General features: G+C 37.0%; 1 protein-coding gene across 3 annotated transcripts; it reads left to right on the top strand.

Moving 5' to 3' along the window:
* Window positions 1-618: 618 nt before the first annotated feature.
* LOC114471964 (catenin beta-1-like) lies at window positions 619-10911 on the top strand. Of its 3 annotated transcripts, none has more exons than XM_028460966.1 (17): window positions 619-773; window positions 2398-2447; window positions 3220-3429; window positions 3692-3942; window positions 4040-4278; window positions 5963-6164; window positions 6275-6419; window positions 6569-6672; window positions 6918-7052; window positions 7156-7359; window positions 7446-7604; window positions 7687-7806; window positions 8245-8395; window positions 8492-8613; window positions 8700-8760; window positions 9686-9881; window positions 10023-10911. In XM_028460966.1, exons 2-16 carry the CDS (start codon window positions 2435-2437, stop codon window positions 9874-9876), a joined length of 2307 nt encoding a protein of 768 aa, XP_028316767.1. In that variant the 5' UTR covers window positions 619-773; window positions 2398-2434; the 3' UTR covers window positions 9877-9881; window positions 10023-10911. The 3 variants fall into 3 exon arrangements, with proteins under 3 accessions (XP_028316767.1, XP_028316766.1, XP_028316765.1); XM_028460965.1 differs by having other exon boundaries at window positions 10020-10911; XM_028460964.1 differs by having other exon boundaries at window positions 9972-10911.
* Window positions 10912-22332: the final 11421 nt, after the last annotated feature.

Genomic DNA, 22332 nt, shown 5'->3' with positions numbered 1-22332 from the left:
TTCAGGTTCAACAAGCAATAACAGTGGCTCCCACTGAAAACCCCCAAACACAGTATAAACATCACAGAAAATAAATGTCAACTTGTTTTATATATGGAATACATATTGCAATGTATTACTTTTGCAAAGTTATAATAGAAAAGCAAGGCAAGAATTAGAGGAAAAAGACCTACACATAGTATAATCACAGGTAGGTTTGGTTAATGCCAGAAAAATAATTTCTATATTCTTGATTACTTTTGCAGTTATAATAGAGAGGTAAGGCAAAAAAATTGTTATTGAGGAATAACTTGTCTGACTAGATTTAAAAATAGATTAAATACACTAACAGTTGTACATGCGATTTTAAGAGATCATGCTGTTTTTGATTCTAGAATTGTAAAAACAAAAAAAGAATTAAAAAAACATTGAGTAATAATACTAATACATTATTTAAGAAAATGTTTTTCCAGATTAGTTTGAGCTGTCCTTTTCAATAAATGGCATCTCTATGTACTCTATACTGTAAATAAGTAATCTGAAGTTCAATTTTTGACGCACACGTTGATGTGGAACGAAGACCTACTTTTTCGGTGCGCGGTGGGATACAGTTGAAATCACTGCCTTCGCCATCTTGATAATCGCGACCACAGGCGGAAGCAACATCTTCGGCGCAGCGGCAGCGGGTGTGGTTCGGACTTTAACGGGTGGCTCACTTAGCTGCTTCTCCTGTTTTCAGTCCGGAGCTGAGGACGTTTTCCTGGCAAAAACCACGGAGGAGCCACTTGATTCTGGTAGGGCACTCTGTGCGTTATGTAGTCGCTGTAGCACTCATTCGTAGCGCGTTAGTGCTCGTTTTGCTGAAGAAAATCATCTCTGGGCTGAGGGAGGGGGCTCCGGTGGGGTTTCTGATTCGGCTGGCAGCAGGTTTTGCACGGTGGCGCTTGGATCTACTTTCTATACGTCGAGGCGATCTTAAGTTTCACTTGAGAGACGCGAATTTGATGTCGAATGCTTGTTTAAATGCAAAATACTTTTCTTGGGCTAAGAAACGTGCCTTTTGCCTCAATGGCTTCGCCTATAAATCGTGTTTGTTTATGTTAGCTGGTTAGCTAGCTAGCGAAGGGGTAGGCTCACCGAGCTTCAAGGTAAGCTAGTCAACCTGTTAGCAGGGGAGGCGAACACATGCTAGCTCTCTGCTACTCTAAATGTTAGTTGAATCCAGATGTGATATTGATGGCTAAACATAAGCTCGTTTGGACATTTACGCCTGGCAGGTAAATGCTTAACTCAAAGGTGCGGGGTTTAATTCCCGGTTTGGGATTTTTTTTTTATTCTTGCTGATCAGTTTGCATGTTCTCCGAGTGCATGTGTGGATTTTCACCAACAACAAGTCACATAATGTTTTTGACCCTGGTCATGGATGGTGTTGCATTGGTCAGTCAGTCCCAGTTTCTTTGTCTTAGTGGATTTGTTTTTATTTAACGTGTCAAAGTCAAACTATTATTTAATTTCTGGCCCCGTTTGAATTGAAGTAAGGTGGGATGAACGTAACTACAGCAATACATTTTTATTTATTTTTTTTTTAATGTGTAGCACGTCATTGTCAACCATTCCCAAGTAACTAGTTTTCTAGGGTTGATGAATGCAGTTTATTATAAATTATAGTAATGCATCTTTCTAGGAACTCAGACACTTTACAGGCAAGTGAAAATAATAACAGCAAATACAGTGATGAAAACAAGGACATATAAATCAAGAAAAAGACAGAACAAAGAAGAACATAGCTCTACATTTGTAGGTCTATCTATATTGTCATAGATCAGGAAATCCATATAGGTGTAAAGGATTCCATCATACCCAGTATTGCAATTGTATTTAATCTTTTTTTACTGTCTCCACTCTAAAATCCTCAAGGGGGACCAAATCTGATTCTCTCCTGGCCATAGTTGGTCCTTGGTCCATGGCTTTGACACATCTGCAACCAACTCACCGTAATGGGTGGAGTCCTGAAAGTGAATGCGGGGTGGAGGGGGAGGCCGGGGGTTAGTCACTCAGAAAGCCAAGCTGCGAGGTCGGAACTTGGCTGTGGTAGGGGGAGGGGGACAAATATGCCTTTGATGTTCTTTGCCGCTGAATGGTGAATTGTGTTCGTGCTGGCCTGGAAATACCCTCCACTTTGCTTTCTCAGTTGGAGGTGGAAGCTCGGCATTTCCCCCCTCATAGCTACGTTAGTAAATCAAACAAGCCGTCTGAATCAGCAGTCACTGGCACAGGTAGTGGCGAAAGGACAGGGCTTTTATTATTGAGAACACGTAGTAGACGCGTAAACATTACAGGCGAGTCTAGCTTTGAGGCTCGTAAAATTTGGCTGCGTGCAAGTGGTCTAACACTCCTGTGCTCTTTTCTGCTTTGCAGACATATCTGCGGTGTGGGCTGAGGGCAGACAAGAACAATGGCTACCCAGTGTAAGTAATTTATACTAATACATTTTTCGAAAAAACACTTGGCTTTAATAGTTGGATGATCATTTTTTGACCCATTACTGTTTCACCATTCTTTATCTTGTCACATTTACAACATCTCTTTATGAACAGGCATTGATCCAAAAAAGGTTTAGTTGCCTTGTCTGTGATTGCATGTTTTTGAACTTTCACTTGACTAACACTATTGAGGATTACTAATGCAGCAATACATTGATGTTTATAGGGAAAGTTTGACCCTCCTGGCTATAGTGGCTAAGTCATCATCCACATTCACAACCATGTTTATTGTTGATCCCAATAGAATATATCAGGATTTTTTTGTGTCCATACCAGTCTGTCATTGCCCGATCTCGGAATCTAAGCAGGTCTGGGCCTGGTTAGTAGTTGGATGGGAGACCACTGAGAATTTCAGGTGCCACAGTGGGGAACAGACGCTCCAGTGGCATCTGTCATTGTGTCCTTGGGCAAGGAACTTCACTCACATTGCCTAGTATGAATGTGTGTGAGTGTTGGTGGTGGTCGGAGGGGCGAACTATGGCAGCCTCGCTTTAGTCAGTCTGCCCCAGGGCAGCTTTGGCTACAATAGTAGCTTACCACCACTAAGTGTGGAGTGAAAGAATAATCCCTTAATTCTGTCAAGCAACTTTGAGTGTCCAAAAAAGCGCTATATAAAATTGATGTATTATTTTAGGATATTATTACACCTTGCTTGTGTACCTCACCCTATTTTGTTGTCTTTCCCTATCCTATGTAGCTGATTTGATGGAGTTGGACATGGCAATGGGTGACAGCAAAGCTGCTGTCAGTCAGTGGCAGCAGCAGTCCTACTTGGACTCAGGCATTCAGTCTGGAGTCACCACCACTGCACCATCTCTGAGTGGGAAGGGCAACCCTGATGCTGAGGAAGATGATCCAACTCTGTACGACTGGGAGTTCAACCCACCCTTTACTCCAGAAGCTCCAGGTATGAGATATCGTCTTTAAATACATTCCAGGTCATTTTTGGCCCATTATTTACTGAAGGTAAGTTAAAATGGGATGGCAACGTAATAATGCAATTGAAAGAAGACACTGTAGGGATATTAATTTTTTTAATCAAATTTAGTTCAGCTACTTTTCAGCATTACCAAATCATAACTGTGCATTTGTTTTTCCTTAGAAATGTGCTAGCATATTTGTAGCACTACACTATAACACTACTATATATTTTTTTTTTTCCCTCCCAGAAATTGAAGGTTACGCTATGACCCGAGCCCAGCGTGTGCGTGCGGCCATGTTCCCTGAAACTTTGGAGGAGGGAATTCAGATCCCACCAACCCAGCTTGATGCTGCCCACCCCACTGCAGTGCAGCGTTTGGCCGAGCCCTCTCAGATGCTGAAGCATGCTGTGGTCAACCTCATCAACTATCAAGATGATGCTGAGCTGGCCACTCGTGCCATCCCTGAGCTCACCAAACTGCTCAATGATGAGGACCAGGTTAGTGTCATTGATGCTCCTATGCTAATTGATAGCACTGCAAAGCATCATCATCCTTCTTACTAACCCACTATAATAAATACTGTTGCGTTCTTAGGTTGTTGTAAATAAAGCAGCTGTAATGGTGCATCAGTTGTCAAAAAAGGAGGCATCGCGTCATGCTCTGATGCGTTCACCACAAATGGTTTCGGCAGTTGTCCGTGCCATGCAAAACACTGGTGATGTGGAGACTGCTCGCTGTTCTGCTGGCACGTTGCACAATCTCTCTCACCATCGTGAAGGACTCCTTGCTATTTTCAAGTCGGGAGGCATCCCTGCTCTTGTCAAGATGCTAGGGTAAGTCGAGCCTGAGATCTGGTACGAACTCTTATTTAATATGCAACCCAAATTACACATATTGTAACCAATGCTAGATCTTTTTACATCAAGGTGAAATGACTGATGGTTTTGACTACTATGTAGTAATAATTAGTAGGGGTGTTGAGAAAAAATTGAGTTGGCGATGTATCCCGATATTACGTTGCGCGATTCTCGGATCAATTCAAAATGCAACTATCTATATTTTTCTAAATAAAAAAAAAAAAATAATTTAAATACTAACTTTCTGCATTTATTTGTTGTTCTACGCATATACCTCAGTTAAGTTGCACTAAAGTCAAAGTTGGTTTAAAAGCCACAGGCAGGTTGTATGTTTTTTTTAATTTTAAGTTATTGGCACATGGCATGTTCACGCAAAACTTTGAATGTAAAATATGCCAATAAAACATATTTCATACATAATGTTCTCATGAAGGTGTACACATTTACAGATTAGTTAAGTCATATATATAAAAAAAAATCGCAATAATCGCCTTATACTTCAATATCTGCATATATCATATCGCATTGGGATACGAATCGTGTAGCCAGATGCCAGGTACACTCCCCTAGTAGTAGTAGTAGTATTTGTGAGTGAGTCATTTGAACAAAGGGCAGGATGAAAGTATTAAATGGTAGCTTTTGTAACAAACTGCTTAGGCTCCAATTGCAGCGTTCAGTCCTTGTGTTGAAGGGCCTGCTGCAGTACATCTGGATGTCATCATCATCTGCACTAAGCTTGAAGATGAGCCTCTCATTGCACTCGAGTGTTTTCAAGCAGGGAGGTCAGAACAGCAGCCCTCTTGGATTGTTTTTCTTAAGTAAAGTTGTCCAGTGCATTGTTAGTCTTAATGAACTCATGTTGTCAATTAGAATCTCCTTGACTATTTTTTTCCAATGTTGCATTTTTTTTCATCTTTCATTATTCTACACAAAAAGCCGAAACATTGAAATCTCAGGCAAGTCAAGGCTTGTTTGATGTGTTCTTTTAAGTCTGCACCTGGAACCACAATTGGCTTTAATGAAAGATGAATTGGTAGCGTGAGAGGAGATCAACTGCCACAATTCATCACAATGTAGCTGCAGAATAGATGCAAGTGATTTAAGCCAGGGCCGATTTAAAGCCCTTACAGTGCAGCTGTATTTAATGTCTTTAAGCTGGTATTTAATTTGTAGTTGGTTAAGCTTTGTTATTCTCACCCTTGGGGTGCTCGTTAAATGTATGTGATCTAAAAATTTGGATGATAAAGTTAAATGGTGTCATGCAGTATTAAGTTAGATCCGTAACAGTATTTCAAAATAGTGCTTTAACCGTCGTTGCAGTCGTTAATTCAATTTGGAGAGGATGTGTATTTGTGATATGAGTCACAAGTTTAGATTTTATTTGTACTTGAGCTAAAACACATTAAGCAAATAATGCTTCTGCATATCGACTGCCTTTGTACCAGTAATTCAGCATAGATTCTTTAATGTTTTTTTAAATTGTTCTGACAAACACATCAGCCCACATTTTTAAACAGTGTTTTCCACAAGTATTTTATAATCATATTTGACATTGCTTAAAAAAATGTGGGTTATCTATTATACCTAAATGATAGTACTAATGCAAACATTCATGCTTAAATGGTGTAAATATTCGTGTTTATTTTTTTACTTAATGTAGATCTCCAGTGGACAGTGTCTTGTTCTATGCCATCACCACACTCCACAACCTGCTGTTGCACCAAGAAGGAGCAAAAATGGCTGTGCGTCTTGCTGGAGGGCTGCAGAAGATGGTTGCTTTGTTGTCCAACACCAATGTCAAATTTCTTGCGATCACAACTGACTGCCTGCAGATCCTGGCATATGGCAATCAGGAAAGCAAGGTAAAAGAGGACATAAGCACAAGGCTGATGTACATTGATTAAATATAGTGCTCTGTTTGTTTGGATAAATTGCTTTGTGGCCACAAGAGTAAATGTTTTCTCTCTCTTAGCTGATCATTTTGGCCAGTGGTGGTCCCCAGGCTCTGGTTAACATCATGAGGACATTCACATATGAGAAACTGCTATGGACTACAAGCAGAGTGCTTAAGGTGCTCTCTGTTTGCTCAAGCAACAAACCTGCCATCGTGGAGGCTGGTACGTTTTTACATGTGATAGGAATTAAATATGCAGTAACATTCTGGATTACCTTAATGGATTAAATTGAGGATTTTTATTTGTGTTCCCCTGTCTAAAAAAAAAAAAATCAAAAAATGTTGTGTAATACTGCTGATTTCTAACTGTAGGAGGCATGCAGGCCTTGGGTTTACATCTGACTGATCCAAGCCAGCGGCTTGTCCAGAATTGCCTTTGGACTTTGAGGAATCTTTCAGATGCTGCTACTAAACAGGTACAGTGTACTTATATTTGTAACAAATGCTCCTTTTAAGGTTTGGCTTCAGTGTGAGTTTTTACCCCCTTTTTAGTTTAAAACTGATACAATACAAATGAAAAGAAATGTGGTTCATTCAGTATTAGGCAGCCTAAAATATTTTTCTCATCAGCAACATATTTACTCAAATTAATTGACTTGAACCAAGATCGATTCAACTTTTAAATGGTATGTTGTTGCTTTCTGCTCTGTTAAACTCTCAGGAGGGAATGGAGGGTCTCCTTGGGACCCTGGTCCAGCTGCTGGGTAGTGATGACATTAATGTGGTCACGTGTGCTGCTGGTATTCTCTCCAACCTGACCTGCAACAACTATAGTAACAAGCTAATGGTCTGTCAGGTAAGTGCACAGGAGACATTTGTCATTATCGCTTGTTTATATTTTGTGGAATAAAAAAATTAAACAGTTTGAATGTAATTTTTATTTAAATAAAAAAAAAAAGGTTGGGGGCATAGAGGCATTGGTGCGAACTGTTCTGCGGGCTGGAGATAGAGAGGACATCACAGAGCCAGCTGTCTGTGCTCTGCGTCACCTGACCTCCCGCCACCAGGATGCTGAGATGGCTCAGAATGCTGTGCGTCTTCACTATGGCCTGCCTGTAGTGGTTAAACTACTGCATCCTCCTTCCCACTGGCCACTCATCAAAGTAATGGAAAAATATGTAGTGTTTAGACAATGTGAAGCGTTTAATTGAAACGGTGTCTAAAATGAACAATGTTTTGTTTATTAAAGGCTACAGTCGGTTTGATCCGTAACCTGGCTCTGTGCCCGGCCAATCACAGTGCTCTGCGTGAGCAGGGAGCAATTCCCCGTCTGGTGCAGCTGCTCGTCAGGGCTCACCAGGACACCCAAAGGCGCACCAGCATGGGAGGCAACCAGCAGCAGTTTGTGGTGAGACTTCAGCTCAGTCCTTTTTGAGGGGGGAGGGGCATCATTGGCATGTTCTTTGATAGTCGTTCTGACTCTTTAACAGGAGGGTGTGCGTATGGAGGAAATTGTGGAAGGCTGCACAGGAGCGCTGCACATCCTCGCTCGGGATGTCCACAACAGAATCGTCATTAGAGGTCTCAACACCATTCCACTTTTTGTCCAGGTATATCCAGATTACAATTCATGAATGTCATTTTTATTTATTGATTATTTAAAAGGGAGGGACAGACATGCTATAAATAAGCCAGAGTTTGCCAAACAAGGCTACTTTTCATCTGGTTCCCCTGGACAGATTTTAAAAGGCGACCTAAAATATAAAAGGTATTAAAAAACATGACAAAAAAGAACAGGTAAGACAAATAACAAAATAATTACAGAAGAAACAACTGGACTAAAACTCTCAGAATTATCACACAGTAAATTACAACTGGAACACAGTTAAAACAAAATAGTTCAACCATAATTAACACAAGAGAAACAATGTACAAAAATCTAAATAAAATAAAAAGCTGTCAATTAATTTGTTCTTCTGAACTTCATCACAGTGGTCCACCTTTTGAGTATGTTCCCTATTCTGATCTTTGCTAATGTTTGTGTCCAGCTGCTGTACTCTCCAGTGGAGAACATCCAGCGTGTTGCAGCAGGTGTGCTCTGTGAACTGGCTCAGGACAAGGAGGCTGCCGAGGCAATTGAAGCCGAGGGAGCCACTGCTCCACTCACTGAGCTGCTGCACTCCCGTAATGAGGGTGTTGGTGAGTGTATCATTTAAGATGGCTTTGGTATAAAGTTCCTTTTGTTTAACATCATCCTGTTCTAAATATCTTGTTTTGCGGTGCATCTTCATGTAGCAACCTACGCTGCTGCCGTCCTTTTCCGTATGTCTGAGGACAAGCCCCAGGACTACAAGAAGCGACTGTCCGTGGAGTTGACCAGTTCCTTGTTCAGGACCGAGCCCATGGCCTGGAATGATGTACGTGTACACACATACACTAAACACATAAGTTGTCATGGAACCGGGTTTACTGCATATTGAACAAATGCCTTCATCTTGTGCAGACTGGAGACCTTGGACTGGATATGGGAGCACAGGGAGATCCTCTGGCTTACAGGCAGGATGGTAAGTTCACGAGCAGTGGGAATGTTTTTTCTAAAGACGTCTTTCCTCCCTGCCTCATCGCTAATGACATTTTTTGTACTTGAATTATTAAAGTTGTATTGGTAAACAACACGATATAATTTCTTTTCCAACAACCTATTACTACATAGGCATAATCAAAAAGCAAGAAAAAGATTTTGAAAAGGTCAAATAAGAAATCTGCCTGAGAATGTGACTGGATTATTAGTGTTAATGGGCTGAGTTTGGTTTTGTTTCTTTATATAAATCTATCTTTACTAAACAGCAGCTCACACAAGATGCTTTGTTGATGTTGGATAAGGAAGAAGATTACACTAGACCATTTTTGGACACATGATGTACCAAAGCTTATAGCTGTCATGAATTAGCTTTCAGGTCTGTTAAAAGGAAAGGAAAGAAAACGGTTGAAATGTTAAACTATTACTTTCACGCCCAAACGACGCTGAACTGCAGAGGGTGGAATATTTTCCTTGAGTTAGGGTCTGTTGCTGGAAAAATATTCAGCTATTTGTGCTGCTGCATTGGACCAACCCAAGGAAATTCTTTGACTTTGATTGACAACAAATCCTTTAAATTCATTTGTAGCCTAGTTGCAATGTGTTGTAACTGTTGGTGTAATTCATTTTGAGGCCCTTTGGACATTTGCTAATCATGTATAATGATTAGCAAACAGAAGTTCACACTTATCACCTGATCCTTAAAACGAACACATTGGGTTTTTAGATTCATATCTAGATGTTTTGCTGAATATATTGTTAATGTGACTAAAGCACCAGTTCATAATTATCAATTCTATTTATTTTCCTTGCTCATTATTTATGCTTCATTTTATTTTTTGGCTCAGTTCTTTGTTTGTTGGGTTAAAGTTTTGCTTTTCTTTATTTTATTTTTATCTTGCACCTGTCAGATGGAGCATACAGGGCTTACCCAACAGCCTATGGTCAGGACACTCTATTGGACCCCATGATTGAAGGTGCTGACTATCATACTGACACTTTACCTGACCTGGGACATCACACTGATCCACTGCCAGACCTCGGCCACTCCCAGGACCTGATGGACAGCAACCAGCTGGCCTGGTTTGATACCGACCTGTAGAATTGGTAAGATGTAGTATTACTTACACCCCCTGCTGTGCTGTGAATATAACCCCAACACTGCTCTGAAACATTGTCCTGTTTTCACTTTGACAGTTGTATTTGGAAAGAACCTGCATTATAATTGGCCTGTATTGTTTAAAGCAGCGTTATGATTGGCCTGGAGTGAGATGGTAAAGAAAGGAGAAGAATGGTCTTGGAAAGTGCCTGACACGAGAAACAACAAAGATGGTTGCCACGGGAACGTTCAAGCAAGTAGAAATGAGGGTGAATGCGTGGCTATGGTATATTAGACACAGAATCAATGAAATGAGGTGTTGGAGCAGGTTTCATATATGAATGAGTGAACAGAAGGTGGATCCTACGAGTTCAAAACACATGTTTTAGCCTCGCCTGTATTATCATTTTTTTTCCCTTATTCTATTTTTTAATTCTTTTTTTTTTTTGTATTACTCATTCTATTATGGTACTGACCCAGCTTGCCTTCATACTAGCCATCCTCAGTTTCTCTTCAATGCTAATCTTTTGTAATTTTTTTTTTTTTTTTTTATAAAAATGTATCTTACATGTAGTGTTAAGTTATAGTGCTATTATACAATGTTCCTTTGGTTTTATGGTCGAATGTGTCAAACACAAATAATCAGTTGAATTGTACTCTGACTTAAAGTGTAACATTGTGTAGTTTGTTTTTTATAATCTCAAAATGGAGAGTTATGCATTCTTAATATGTGCTTGTTTAAGCATAAAATATGTCTGTGTCACAAATGTTCTAAAGAAGGAGATGGGTAAAATTGAGGGTGGGCTGGGAATAAACCTAGAGACAAGTGTTTTATATTCAGTATCACTAGGGTAACGACTATTTTGTATGCTATCAATGGGTGTGCGATTGAAAAGTCTAACGCAGTGGTTAGTAGTCTGATAAAAACAGTTTTATGCTCTGTCCAGGGTAGCTACGCTGAGCAGTTGTAGTCTTGCTGTCCTTATTTTGAAGACAAGGTTATGACACGGCTGAAAAATAAAATAACATTTTATTTCATGTGGTCCGTGTTGTCTTCTGTCCTTTGATCTGTTGTCTGTGTAAATACTTTCAATAATTTACTGTTAAATTCAGCTGTCATTACATGACGTTCAGATAACTTTTTAATATCTGATACAATCATAAAAGGTGTAAGTAATACTTAAACACTTGTGCAATGCAGATCGTTTCCTTTGTGTAGTGGTGTAACCCATGTGACAAGCATGAAGCCTCAATAAAAGGGGTAGATTTATTGCTCAGAACCCAATTATTTATAGTCGTCACAGAAATGTAAAAAAAAATAAATAGATTACCTCATAACTAAAAACCTGTCCTGGCCATTACTGTCACTTGAATTACAATTCAGTGACCTCAAATATTAAAAATGTATCACTATCATGCCAAAAGAGCCTCACCATCTTAATATTGTCATTAAGAATTAAATAATTTTTTTTCCCTCTATTTATGGAGTTCTTAAATGTACCCTTATTTGATAATGTCTCACTTAGGGAGTTATGATGGATGTTTTTAATTCAGGCTTTGACTTAATTTCAGTCGCATCCATTGTTTCCGATGACTGTACTCTTAAAAATGAAGCTATATTTTTTTTTTTTTATTATTATTATCTTGCCTGCCATAAATCAAAACCAGTTTCTCTATGCACTCCTGTCACATTGCAGATTATTTAACCATCCAATGTCATGCTTTAGATATAAATACAGCTCTTTATTTGACCCTATTCCCATTTAAGCATAGAAAAATGCTCCATTTTGGAAATAAACCAACCATGAAATACGTATTTGCTAAAGTGGAAAAATTTAATACATTTCCTATTTTATTTTTTCATTTTTACAAACCAAATTAAGGAAAACAAGCAGTTCCTACGCCTGTCCAGTAGGTGGCAGCACATGAAACCATTTCTGCTGCTCAGCCACAACTCGCACTTTACACTGTGTTCTTCAATTTTGAATATGAATTGACAGCCATATTATACATGTATTCTTTGAGCTGCATATTGTTTAGTTCAATACATGTCAAACTAATGCCTTTTATTTGTGTGGTTTTACTTCTTTGTTGTGGTTTTAGAAACCTACAAACAAAAATCCGGTGTATAATAAAGAACACAAGCTCACTGAAAAAGGAGTAAAATCACTTCAAAAGGATTGCCATTTTTTTTTTTTTTTTTTTTAAATAAATAAGTATTCCTCCATCTGTTCAGCAGATGGCAGCACACTGTAGATCCATCACTGCTAGAGCAAACACTTCATGTGCTGTGTTTTATTTCACCTACTCACACACATTTGCTCCAAACTATAGTTACATTAGTTCATGATGTTTTCTTTGTTGATAATCCGCTTTTTTTTTGTTAACAGGGGAAACAAACATGGTGGGCTTTTAAGCCTCTTGGAATGTTGAATTAAATGTGAGGAATTTAAAAAAAAAAAAAGCTTATTCAAAGTGAACATAATTTCACTTCATGAGGAACAACCCAGTGTGTTCATCCATGTGGACATGGTCATGGTGAACTCAGGGAGGACAGGTAGTTTGAATTCCTTACATGACATGTTTGTTCGTGCCAGTAGTTGAAGGTCTGATTATTTTCTCAAGATGAAAATGACAGAAAAAAAACCCCACAGACGGAGCCACTCCTGTACATTCAGCAAACTGAAGCTACAGGTTAGCACAGGCTCATCAAAACTGGATCATCAAAGATTGAAAAAAAAAAGTTTCCTCATCTCATGAGTTTTCTGTGAAACTGAGATGAGTATGACCATATGTAAAGACCATGAAAACCCTTTTTTTTTTTTTAATTCTCCCAGCTGTGTGACACACTGTTCTCTCTGCTCCTTGGTGAATCTTTGCCACAGAGAAAAGGCACTTAACGACAAACTGTAATTTACCATCATGTACTTTATACATTTTACTTTATCTTCTTTCTTGGTCATTGGCGTGTTGCAACCAATTTGAATAGGTGTATATCGCCAACTACTGTACATAAAATAGAATGGAATCATTTTAGTGTCATTGCACATGCCCCTCCCAACAACATTCTAGTATTAAAGCCAGACAGTTATCATAAAAACAACATAAGGTACAGTAAAAGTCTGTCAGAATAAAAAGTTAATCAGTATAAAAGTGCATGGTATAAAATGTGAGAAAGGAGACACATTTTAACCGATGTATGCTTTATTCCAATAAAGGACACACGCTCCTATTTTCCTTTATGGTTGTATAACATTGTTTTAAAGACTCCAATAAATGAATAACTCACCCAAAGTAGAGTTTTTTTGTTTTTTTTTTAAGCTCATGCCATTTAAAAAAAAAAAAGCCTCCAGTGAAGACAAGAGATGAGCCAACATTGCAACATCAAAGCCCTTACTGCTCGTGTTAAATTTTAGAATTTGAACTTTAATCTGTACTCCTGCAACCACAGTCACCCTGTGAGATATGCATGAGTATCTCAGTGAGTTGACTGACCAAGGTAACGAGGTTCAGGGGCGTAAAAGGCCAGCGAGACGTGTTTGTTTTACTATTTGCAGCTAATCTGAGGCACAGAGTGCCACGTTTGAACCATGACCTACTTCATTTAAGAACAAACTTCTTAGTTACACTATAGAGGCAAAGCAGTAAAAACTGCATCATTTTTCTATTTCTTCATTCTATTATTCATCATGGAGCAGTTGTAGATGAGTTACCTAAAAGCACACGCAGGTTCAAACAGGAGCTAGATTGTGTAGGCTGATGACATCAGTTTCCCAATTGAACATACATGACTGGGTTCAAAGAGTTTTAGGGATTGTGAGACTAAAGTGCAACAAAACTCAGAGTATGGAAGTGTGTGCCTACAACCATGGGTGGAACTAGGACCAAAATGTAGCCCTAGCATTTTGTGTCCAGACCCCAGCCCACTATATTATCAGAGGACACCATGTAGAAGTGTTATTAAGTCAAGTTAATTATTATTCTCCCAGAAACCCTTAAAACTTTTGAACCCCTTTTTACCTATTTCCTTTGGCCATTTTGCAACTTCTTTTGTCCCATTTCTGCCCGTTTTCCAAAAGTTCTGACACTTTTTTCAGACGTTAGCTACCTTTTGCAAATAAATGTCCTTTTTTTGTCCATTTTTGGAAGTTTGTTTTGACATTTTTTTTCCAATTTTTGTTTTTTCTTTAAAAAAGTTTTGACCATTTTTCATCCAAATGAGTTATCTTTCACCCAGTAAATATAGTTTCCTTTTTTGTCCTACATTTTGCCGGTTTTTGTTCCACATTTTTGCCCTTTTTCACTATTGTTTGCCACATTTTGCCCATTTAAGCTACCCTTTGCCATTACATACCACATGGTTCCTCTTTGTTTGCCCATTTTTTGGTTACTCTTGACGGCTTTTACTTTTCTCTTGTTTCTTGCCACGTTTTTGTCATTTTTGGGCCTTTTCTGGCCACATGTTACCTTGTGTTTCTCCACTCGCTCATAATAATAAAAAAATAAATAAATAAAAACGTAGCAGATCGGACCGGCCCACTTCGGCTCAACGCCCCACCTAGACGATGCCCGGTATGCCAGATGGCCAGTCCACCCCTTCCTACAACCATAAAATGTTTATTTCTTTATTAGTTGATTGTGAAATGACATAAAGTTGTGTCTCAGCCAGGTTGGGATGTATCCTGCCATTTATGATGTTTGTTACATCATTTCAACGACACATTACTCCAGTTTTAAAGTCTTTCCACTGGCTCCCAGTCAGCCTCAGCATAGACTTTAAAGTTCTGCTGCTGGTGTATAAATCTGTGAATGGTGAGATGTTAGTCAGGTGTGAACCCAGTAGGTCTCTCAGATCTATGGACACAGGTCAGATAGTGGAGCCCAGAGTTTACAGCAAACATGGTGACGCTGCTTTCAGTTGTTATGCTGCAAAGAAGTGGAACAAACAGAGCTGAAGTCAGCATCCGATGTTTCAGATTTAAAAGGCTATTTTACTTGCACTGGGGCCTCTCGTGCATAGTTCTGACTCAGACACTCTGTAAAAACTCTTTCAAATTGAACAAAGACGCCTCGATTCCTTATAAGGTCGGGTTGTAAACACAAGAAAGGTGGTGATTTCACTTGGCTGCAAGATGTAGAGAAAAACAGTTTTAAAGATATGTAAATCACATAAAAATACCCTCTTTAAACAATTTGACAATCATGTTTTGTATTTATTTACCCTCCAGCTCTAGTTTTCGGTAAATCTATGCAAAGCCACAATATTACACAACTGCAAGGATTCCTGCCATTATCAAACAAGCACTGAGTCTTCTGGAGCGACATTCTTCACACATCACATCAGATCAGATCTGCCCCCTCTCAAGCTGACTATTACAAAAAGCCAGTGTTCTTCAACACCAGTCGCCTTCTTCCATCACTGCCTATCATTAGACATTAATACAGAGCCTGTAAACTGTATGGCGTTTCTGTGTAACTCACTGTGGCCAGATGAAGATGCAGTATTTGTATTTGATCATTAGATTATTATCTATCTGCAGGACAAACAGGATAAAAGCTGTGTCATGAAAGAGCAGGAACGATGAGTAAGAAGAGCCCATAGCATTAAATGCCACGTGGCCACGACACACTGTGGGATTACGAGTGGTCGACCTCGATTGGGAAACATCCCTCCTGTCCTCTATCTTTTTTTTTTTTTCTTCCTCCCTCTGCTTTTTGGAGATTACAGTTAGAGCCTGGCTCTGTGACAGAAATGTTGGGCATGTGACACATTGACAAAATGGAAAAAAGAAGCAGTAATTTTTCTTTTCTGGAAAACATCTCTTTACTGTTACACTTTCTTCAAAGTCAGAATGTTAGTTCTGACTTTGATATAAGATATTTTGACTGTTAACGTTGAGATTTATTTATTTTTTTTTTAAAGGTAAAATGCTACAAAAGGATACAAGGTGACAGGAATGATAATATTTTCTTGAGCAGCTCAATCCCAGAGTCTGTGATGGATTAACTTAATGGTTTGTATTTAATGATTAAGAGAACTGGTTTATGCATTAACAACCCATCTCACTACAGTAGAGGGCAGAGATTCACCACAATACTCTATATGGGATATTAGAAGGTCAGTGCCTGTTTGTTAGAAGGTTGTGGGTTTAAATCCACATCGGCAAAGTTCTTTCCAAACAAACTTTGAATTTTCTAATGTAATCTTTTTAGGGGTGTCCCGATCCGATATTGATATCGGGCCGATATCAGCCTGAAAACAAATATCGGATTCAAATTTCTGATTTTTTTTTTTTTTTTCAATTCATTTTTTATTTATTTTCTTCAATTGTAGAATACTGTAGATATTATGTTGAAGGTTAAATGTATGTAACCAATTGATTAATAATAAATAGGTCAGTTTTTCTCACACCTACTATTGCTGACTATTGTTCTCTGTTTGAGTAACATCACTTGATCAAGACTTTTCAAACATTCCACACTACAAAATAATAATAATTATTAAAACAATGGCCTATAAATAATAATTATTTTGTAAAAATAATAATAATAAAAAGTAATAAAAGTATGTATGATTCATGCGGATATCGTATCGGCCGATACGCAAGGCTGCAATATCGTTATCGTATTGGAAATTAAAAAGTTGTATCGGGACATCCCTAAATCTTTCTCTTTACTCCCATCATCAAATAATATATATATATATATATATATATATATATATATATATATATATATATATATATATATATATATATATATATATTAAGGCAGTGGTTCCCAAAGGGGTACATGTACCCTTAGGGGTACTTCAACATACACATAATTCATTGTTTTCATTTTTAATCCTAATTAATTGTCTGATTTATTTGCTGAATATCGGAATGCTATGGCTTGTGTTTGTGTGGGTCCATGTTTAAAGCTTATTCCCAGACAGTTGATCTACTTGTGGACATGATGGCAGGAAGACATCATGGGACCCTGCTGCACTGAGAGCAGCAAAAGGGGCTAAAAATAGCCACAAACTTCCGCTTCCTCCCATTTTACACCGATGTATCCAAAAATATCCTGGAATCAGCATTGCCTAATGTTGTTGTCTTATGCTCCGAGGTACAGTTAAGCAAATCGTCTTTTAAGATTGGAAAGAAATCGTTATTTAAATAGTTTTAAATACATAAGAACTTTAATAATGTTCTCAAGGATCCATAAAATGTTGAGACATATTGATCATAGATTACAGTAAATAAAGATGGCTCTTATACATTTTCCTTTGTTTGAAAATGTTTTTTTTGTTTTTTTTTAATGAAGTCAAGTTTTTTTTTTTTTTTTTTTTTTTCAATAGTAAATACTTTCTTGATTGAATACTAAAGATTCAAATACAAAAAAGTGACTTAAAAAAATAAAATAAAAATATTTTAATTAAAATAACTCACTGGTAGGTAGATTTGTGTCTTTATTATTCAATTAAAATATCTTTAATCAAAAACAAAAACCTTTTCAATCATTTTTATTATTATTATTGTTATCATTTTTAATTCAATCAAAAATAAATGCTTTTAATCAAATGCAAAAAGAAAAATATTTGAGACCCACATAATTGCATTTGGACACTTTTTTGGATTAAAAATGTTCATTGAATTGGATTTTTTTTTTTTTTTTTTTAATTGAAAATGTTTTTGTTTTAAATTGAAAATGCCTTTTTGATTGAATTATAATGACACAAATTTACCTCCATAAAAAACAAACTAAAAGAAAAAAGTGTTCAAACGCAATTTACTCAGGTGTCAAATATTCGCCTGCATTTGAACACTTTTTGTGTTTGATTGAAAATGTGTTTCTATGATTGAAGTGAGGCAGCAGAAATAAAACATTAACATGGTTAAAGTCACATGTGTCTGTCCTGTGCATGTCTTACGGCTCTGTGACGTCATCAGATAAACAGGCTGCTCGAGCAGTCACGTCCCACTCGTCCTGCTCGTCTCAGGCCACGCCCACTTCCCGAGCTCCTTAAACCAGGGTTCAAAGGTTGGAGGTCGTAGCAGGCAGTTGTTGGGACCAGTTTAAACCATTGAAACCTGAGTAATGGCAAATCACACCTTGGAAGAGAGTGGCTGATCTGTATCAGGTTCATATGTATGGGGCGTCGATGCTAAAATAAACAGCGATTTTTTTTGTTTGCCATATTTAGCAACAAACCATGTTTTAAAAATATATGTGAATTTTGTGAATTTTTTTTTCTCATGAAAACATAATGTGAATGTTACATCTAAATTTTAAATCTAAATCTAAATGTTAAAAATTAAATGTAAATGTAAATCTAAATGGTACATTTAAATATGAATGTTAAATGTATATGTTAAATATGAAATATAAATGTTAAATCTAAATCTATATGTTAAATTTAAATATACATTTTAAATCTATATGTTAAATTTAAATATACATTTTAAATCTAAATGCTAAATGTTAAATATAAATCTAAATATGACATTTAAATATAAATTATAAATCTAAATATGACATTTAAATATAAATTATAAATCTAAATATGACATTTAAATATAAATTATAAATCTAAATGTTGAATCTAAATTTTAAATATAAAATATAAATATCTATCATAAAGCTAAATGTTTAATCTAAATATCAAATATTTAATCTAAATCTAAATGTTATTTGCTGTAAATCTGGCGAAAAAAAAAAATATGCACATATTTTTTAAATGTGGTTTGTTGCTGAATATGGCTAGAATTTGCTGTTTATTTCAGCATGTTTTGATTGATTGAGTGAAGTTTTTAGACCAGACCAATTTTTCCTTATCTCAATGATTCTGACAATTTCAGCATTGTTCAGGGATATATATATATATATTAGGTTTTTTTTGTAGATAAACCTCCCTTTGTTTAACATGTTTGGCTTTATTTTAACCTAAACATGCAAAGTTAACAATACATTACATTCTAGATAGTGTTTTAATGTCTTTTTTTTTTCTTGTCTGCACATGCTGTCAAAGGTCAACACCACAGGAAGTGCAATCATTATGAGACAGCAATGCATTGAGACAGCAATGCATTGCGTGTTTTAATGTCTTAATCTAGGTAAAGATTAAAGTCTGGATCCGACCAGAGAAGTAGGTTCAGTGCAGGGTGTGTACACTGTCTCATGTGACTTGTTCTATTGTTTCCTGACTCCAGGTGTCAGGAAACAATGAAAGCAAGGATTTCAGCCAGCTGCAGAAATAGTAAGATGAGCTTGTGTGACAGTATTCACACACCATTCATTAATTCATTCATTGAATGGAGCCTAGGAGAGGAGGAGGGGTGCACCACTGACATTTTAGTGGGTGTTCCTAGTGAGAGTGGTGCAAACAAAGAGTTCCTAATCTTTTAGAAAAGCAAAGTCACGACAGTTCCCCACATTCTGTTTTGAAAAAATGTGGTCCAATTCTCTTTTCTTGCAAAATACCAGTTTTCCCAGTTTTCTTGAGAATTTTTGTTTTGTGTTGACTAGTTTTTTTGCTGCTCTGATCTTTTCTTCAGTGAGTTTCTGCATGCTTAAAAACTTTTAATGCAAGAACTCCAAACACAAGGAGGAATATTTTCAGCAGCACAAAGCCATGTTGCACTAAAGTCAAAGTTGCACTAAACCATGTTGCACTAAAGTCAAAGTTGCACTAAACCATGTTGCACTAAAGTCAAAGTTGCACTAAACCATGTTGCACTAAAGCCATGTTGCACTAAAGCCAAAGTTGGTTTAAAAGCCACAGGCAGATTGTATGTTATTTTTTTATTTTAAGTTATTGACACATGGCATGTTAAATTCAATGTTTTGAGTGTAAAATATGACAATAAAATATATTTCATACATAATGTTCTCATGAAGGTGTACACATATTCTTTTATATATTTAAAAAAAAATTGCAATAATCGTCTCATACTTTAATATCGGAATATATCGTATTGTATCGTATCGTGACCTATGCATCGGGATACGAATCGTATTGCCAGATGCCAGGCGATACACAGCCCTACTATAAAACATCAAGATAACAAACACACTGAGATTAGACTGCAGTAAAGGAGACTTATTCAAAACGAGTGACCTTTGGTTTACAGCTCTGATATGGTTAAAATTATTAACACGCTTTTGATGCATGCACTTTGGCCATTGTCATAACAAATCATTAATAGCTTTGCCATATGGGTCACCAAGTACTTCTTAACTATTAACAAAGGTTCAGACAGCAACAGCAGAATACTGTGTCGTGTCTGTCTTTTCCCTCAAAACAAAGTGTCAATCATTCCTTTGTGGTATATTTAAACTATGGAGCGAGTGGGGGTGGGGGTGGGATCACGTGTTTGAGCCCATCTAGTGGTCAGAAAAAAACATCCTCCCTGCATGTTAGAATGCAACAGTCTCCTTTTAAATCGTTCTGACTTCTAATTGACCTCATTTTGGAAAAATGTGCTTTCTTCCCTCCATCCATTTTCCATTTTCAGACCCACTTATTCCTGAAATCTGCTTTCTTATTAAAAAAAGAAAAAAAAAAAAAAAGAGAAGAAGAAGAAGGAAATCACTCTCACATTAATTCTTTTCCAGAAATGCCCTGAAGCACCTGTTGGTTGGTTTGGCTGAAATAACTGTGTGACTAAAACAATCTATCTTTCCAATGTACAAATAATAAAAGGAATTTATTCATCTTCTAAATGCAAACAATATCTCTCAGCAGTATTGCAGGTGTTTGCTGGTGCACACTGGATATATAGACGCCAGGCTGTAGGAAGGCGAACATGTAGAGACAAACAAATTCACACATTCAATACGTGCATTCAGGGATTGCTATAAATAAACACTAGGTTTCAGCAGTGGTGACAACACCAATACTCCCATTATTCAGTTTAGTAGAAATAACAGTAAACACTGCGACCCCAATTAGCGTTATGTGGACAAAAATAAAAGTTGTAACAATCCCTGGAAGGCTCACGTCTAAGAAATGAAGTGTCTGATACTGGCAGGCCTTGTTTTCATTGTGTCTTACATACATTTTGTACCAATGCTTTGGATGTGGCCAGTTTTCTGTAACATCTACAATCCAGTTAAAAGTTATATTTTAGAATACTTTAGCATCATATGTATATTTTGCAAACAGTTAAAAAAGGCAGATTTTGATCCACCATGCCTTGATTCAAGCTACATCTGACAAGAAGATTTTTTAGATTAATTAATGTCTCCTTATAATAATCTTTAATTTCCACTTTCTACACATTCACCTAATGTCTCCTTCTAACTGTATCATCAGCATGCGTCTAAATCTTATCGCAAAGTTGTCACACATTCCTTAAATCTCAGTTTAAAAATTCAACCAGCTGTGTCCACTGTTTATGTCTAAACTCTGCTGTTTTTCTCCTGAGCGGAGTAAAAACACAACTCCACCTGTTGCTCCGCAGGATTTGTTATCACAGTCTTCTGTCAGTATGTCTCTGGGCTCATCACCCCTCATCATCCAGCTCTGTTTTGTTCTCCGCATCTATTAAAGGAGTTGAATTGATTGGGCAGATTATAATAAATAAATAGAACTAATGGCGATGTAACTCATCTGTGAACGTCTCGTCCCCCTGACCTCATGCATATTTCTCAGGAATCCAAACAGACACTGGTTCAATGAAGTATCTTCATTGAACCAGTTTATCTTGGACAGCCTGTGTGCAGCAGCTGGAAGATGTTTGTATTGATAGTCTTGTATAAGAAAAAAATACCTTTCATATTATGTAAATGTATGAGTATTGCCAGAGGTGAAAGTAACGGATTACAAGTACTCACGTTACTGTACCTGAGTTGCTTTTATGAGTACTTGTGCTTTTTTTTAAAAAGTATATTTCTAAATCAGTCATTTTACTTGTATTTAAGTATGTTTTAAAAGAAGTAAAGTCCTTTTATTCTTCTACACACAAGCGTTATTGAGTGAATTATTATGTTTTGTTTTAAAATAATCAACAGACATTGTGAAACTACAAAAAAAAATGAAATGACCAGACAACAATCAAATGCATCACATCATAGCCGAGTCGACCAATCAGATTAAATGTAATGCATCGTGTCAAAACAGCATTGAATGGAGGTAATTTTCTTTTAGAGTTCATAAATGTAGCTAAACTTAGAGCCTGAGAATTATTTTTGTTTTAAATTCAATCCATTGGTGTTATTTTTTTGCTTTGTTTTTTTTAAAGAATGATAAAATTTTGACAAACCTTTTATTTTATACAGACGCCTTTGTGGAAAATAAATTAAGTTCCGACTGCAAAATTTGGTCTCTTTCTTTTTAAGTTTATACATGAGATGTTTACTGTATGCAAGGGAACCGTGGCAAGATTTATTACCAAAAATAAATTGTATTATTTTTGTAAATATCTGTATCATATTTGTATATAATTTGTATTATTATTATTAGTATTATCTATC

Source organism: Gouania willdenowi, chromosome 11 (genome assembly GCF_900634775.1).
Source record: "Gouania willdenowi chromosome 11, fGouWil2.1, whole genome shotgun sequence".
In the NCBI taxonomy this organism is placed as follows: Eukaryota; Metazoa; Chordata; class Actinopteri; order Blenniiformes; family Gobiesocidae; genus Gouania; species Gouania willdenowi.
This window is presented reverse-complemented; position numbering and strand designations above follow the sequence as displayed.

What these genes read in the sequence shown, in the direction of transcription:
- LOC114471964 (XM_028460966.1), top strand. An exon ending in ACCTGCCATCGTGGAGGCTG is followed by an intron (nt 6,420 to 6,568) that starts GTACGTTTTTAC and finishes TTCTAACTGTAG; the next exon opens with GAGGCATGCAGGCCTTGGGT. An exon ending in ACAAGCTAATGGTCTGTCAG is followed by an intron (nt 7,053 to 7,155) that starts GTAAGTGCACAG and finishes AAAAAAAAAAAG; the next exon opens with GTTGGGGGCATAGAGGCATT.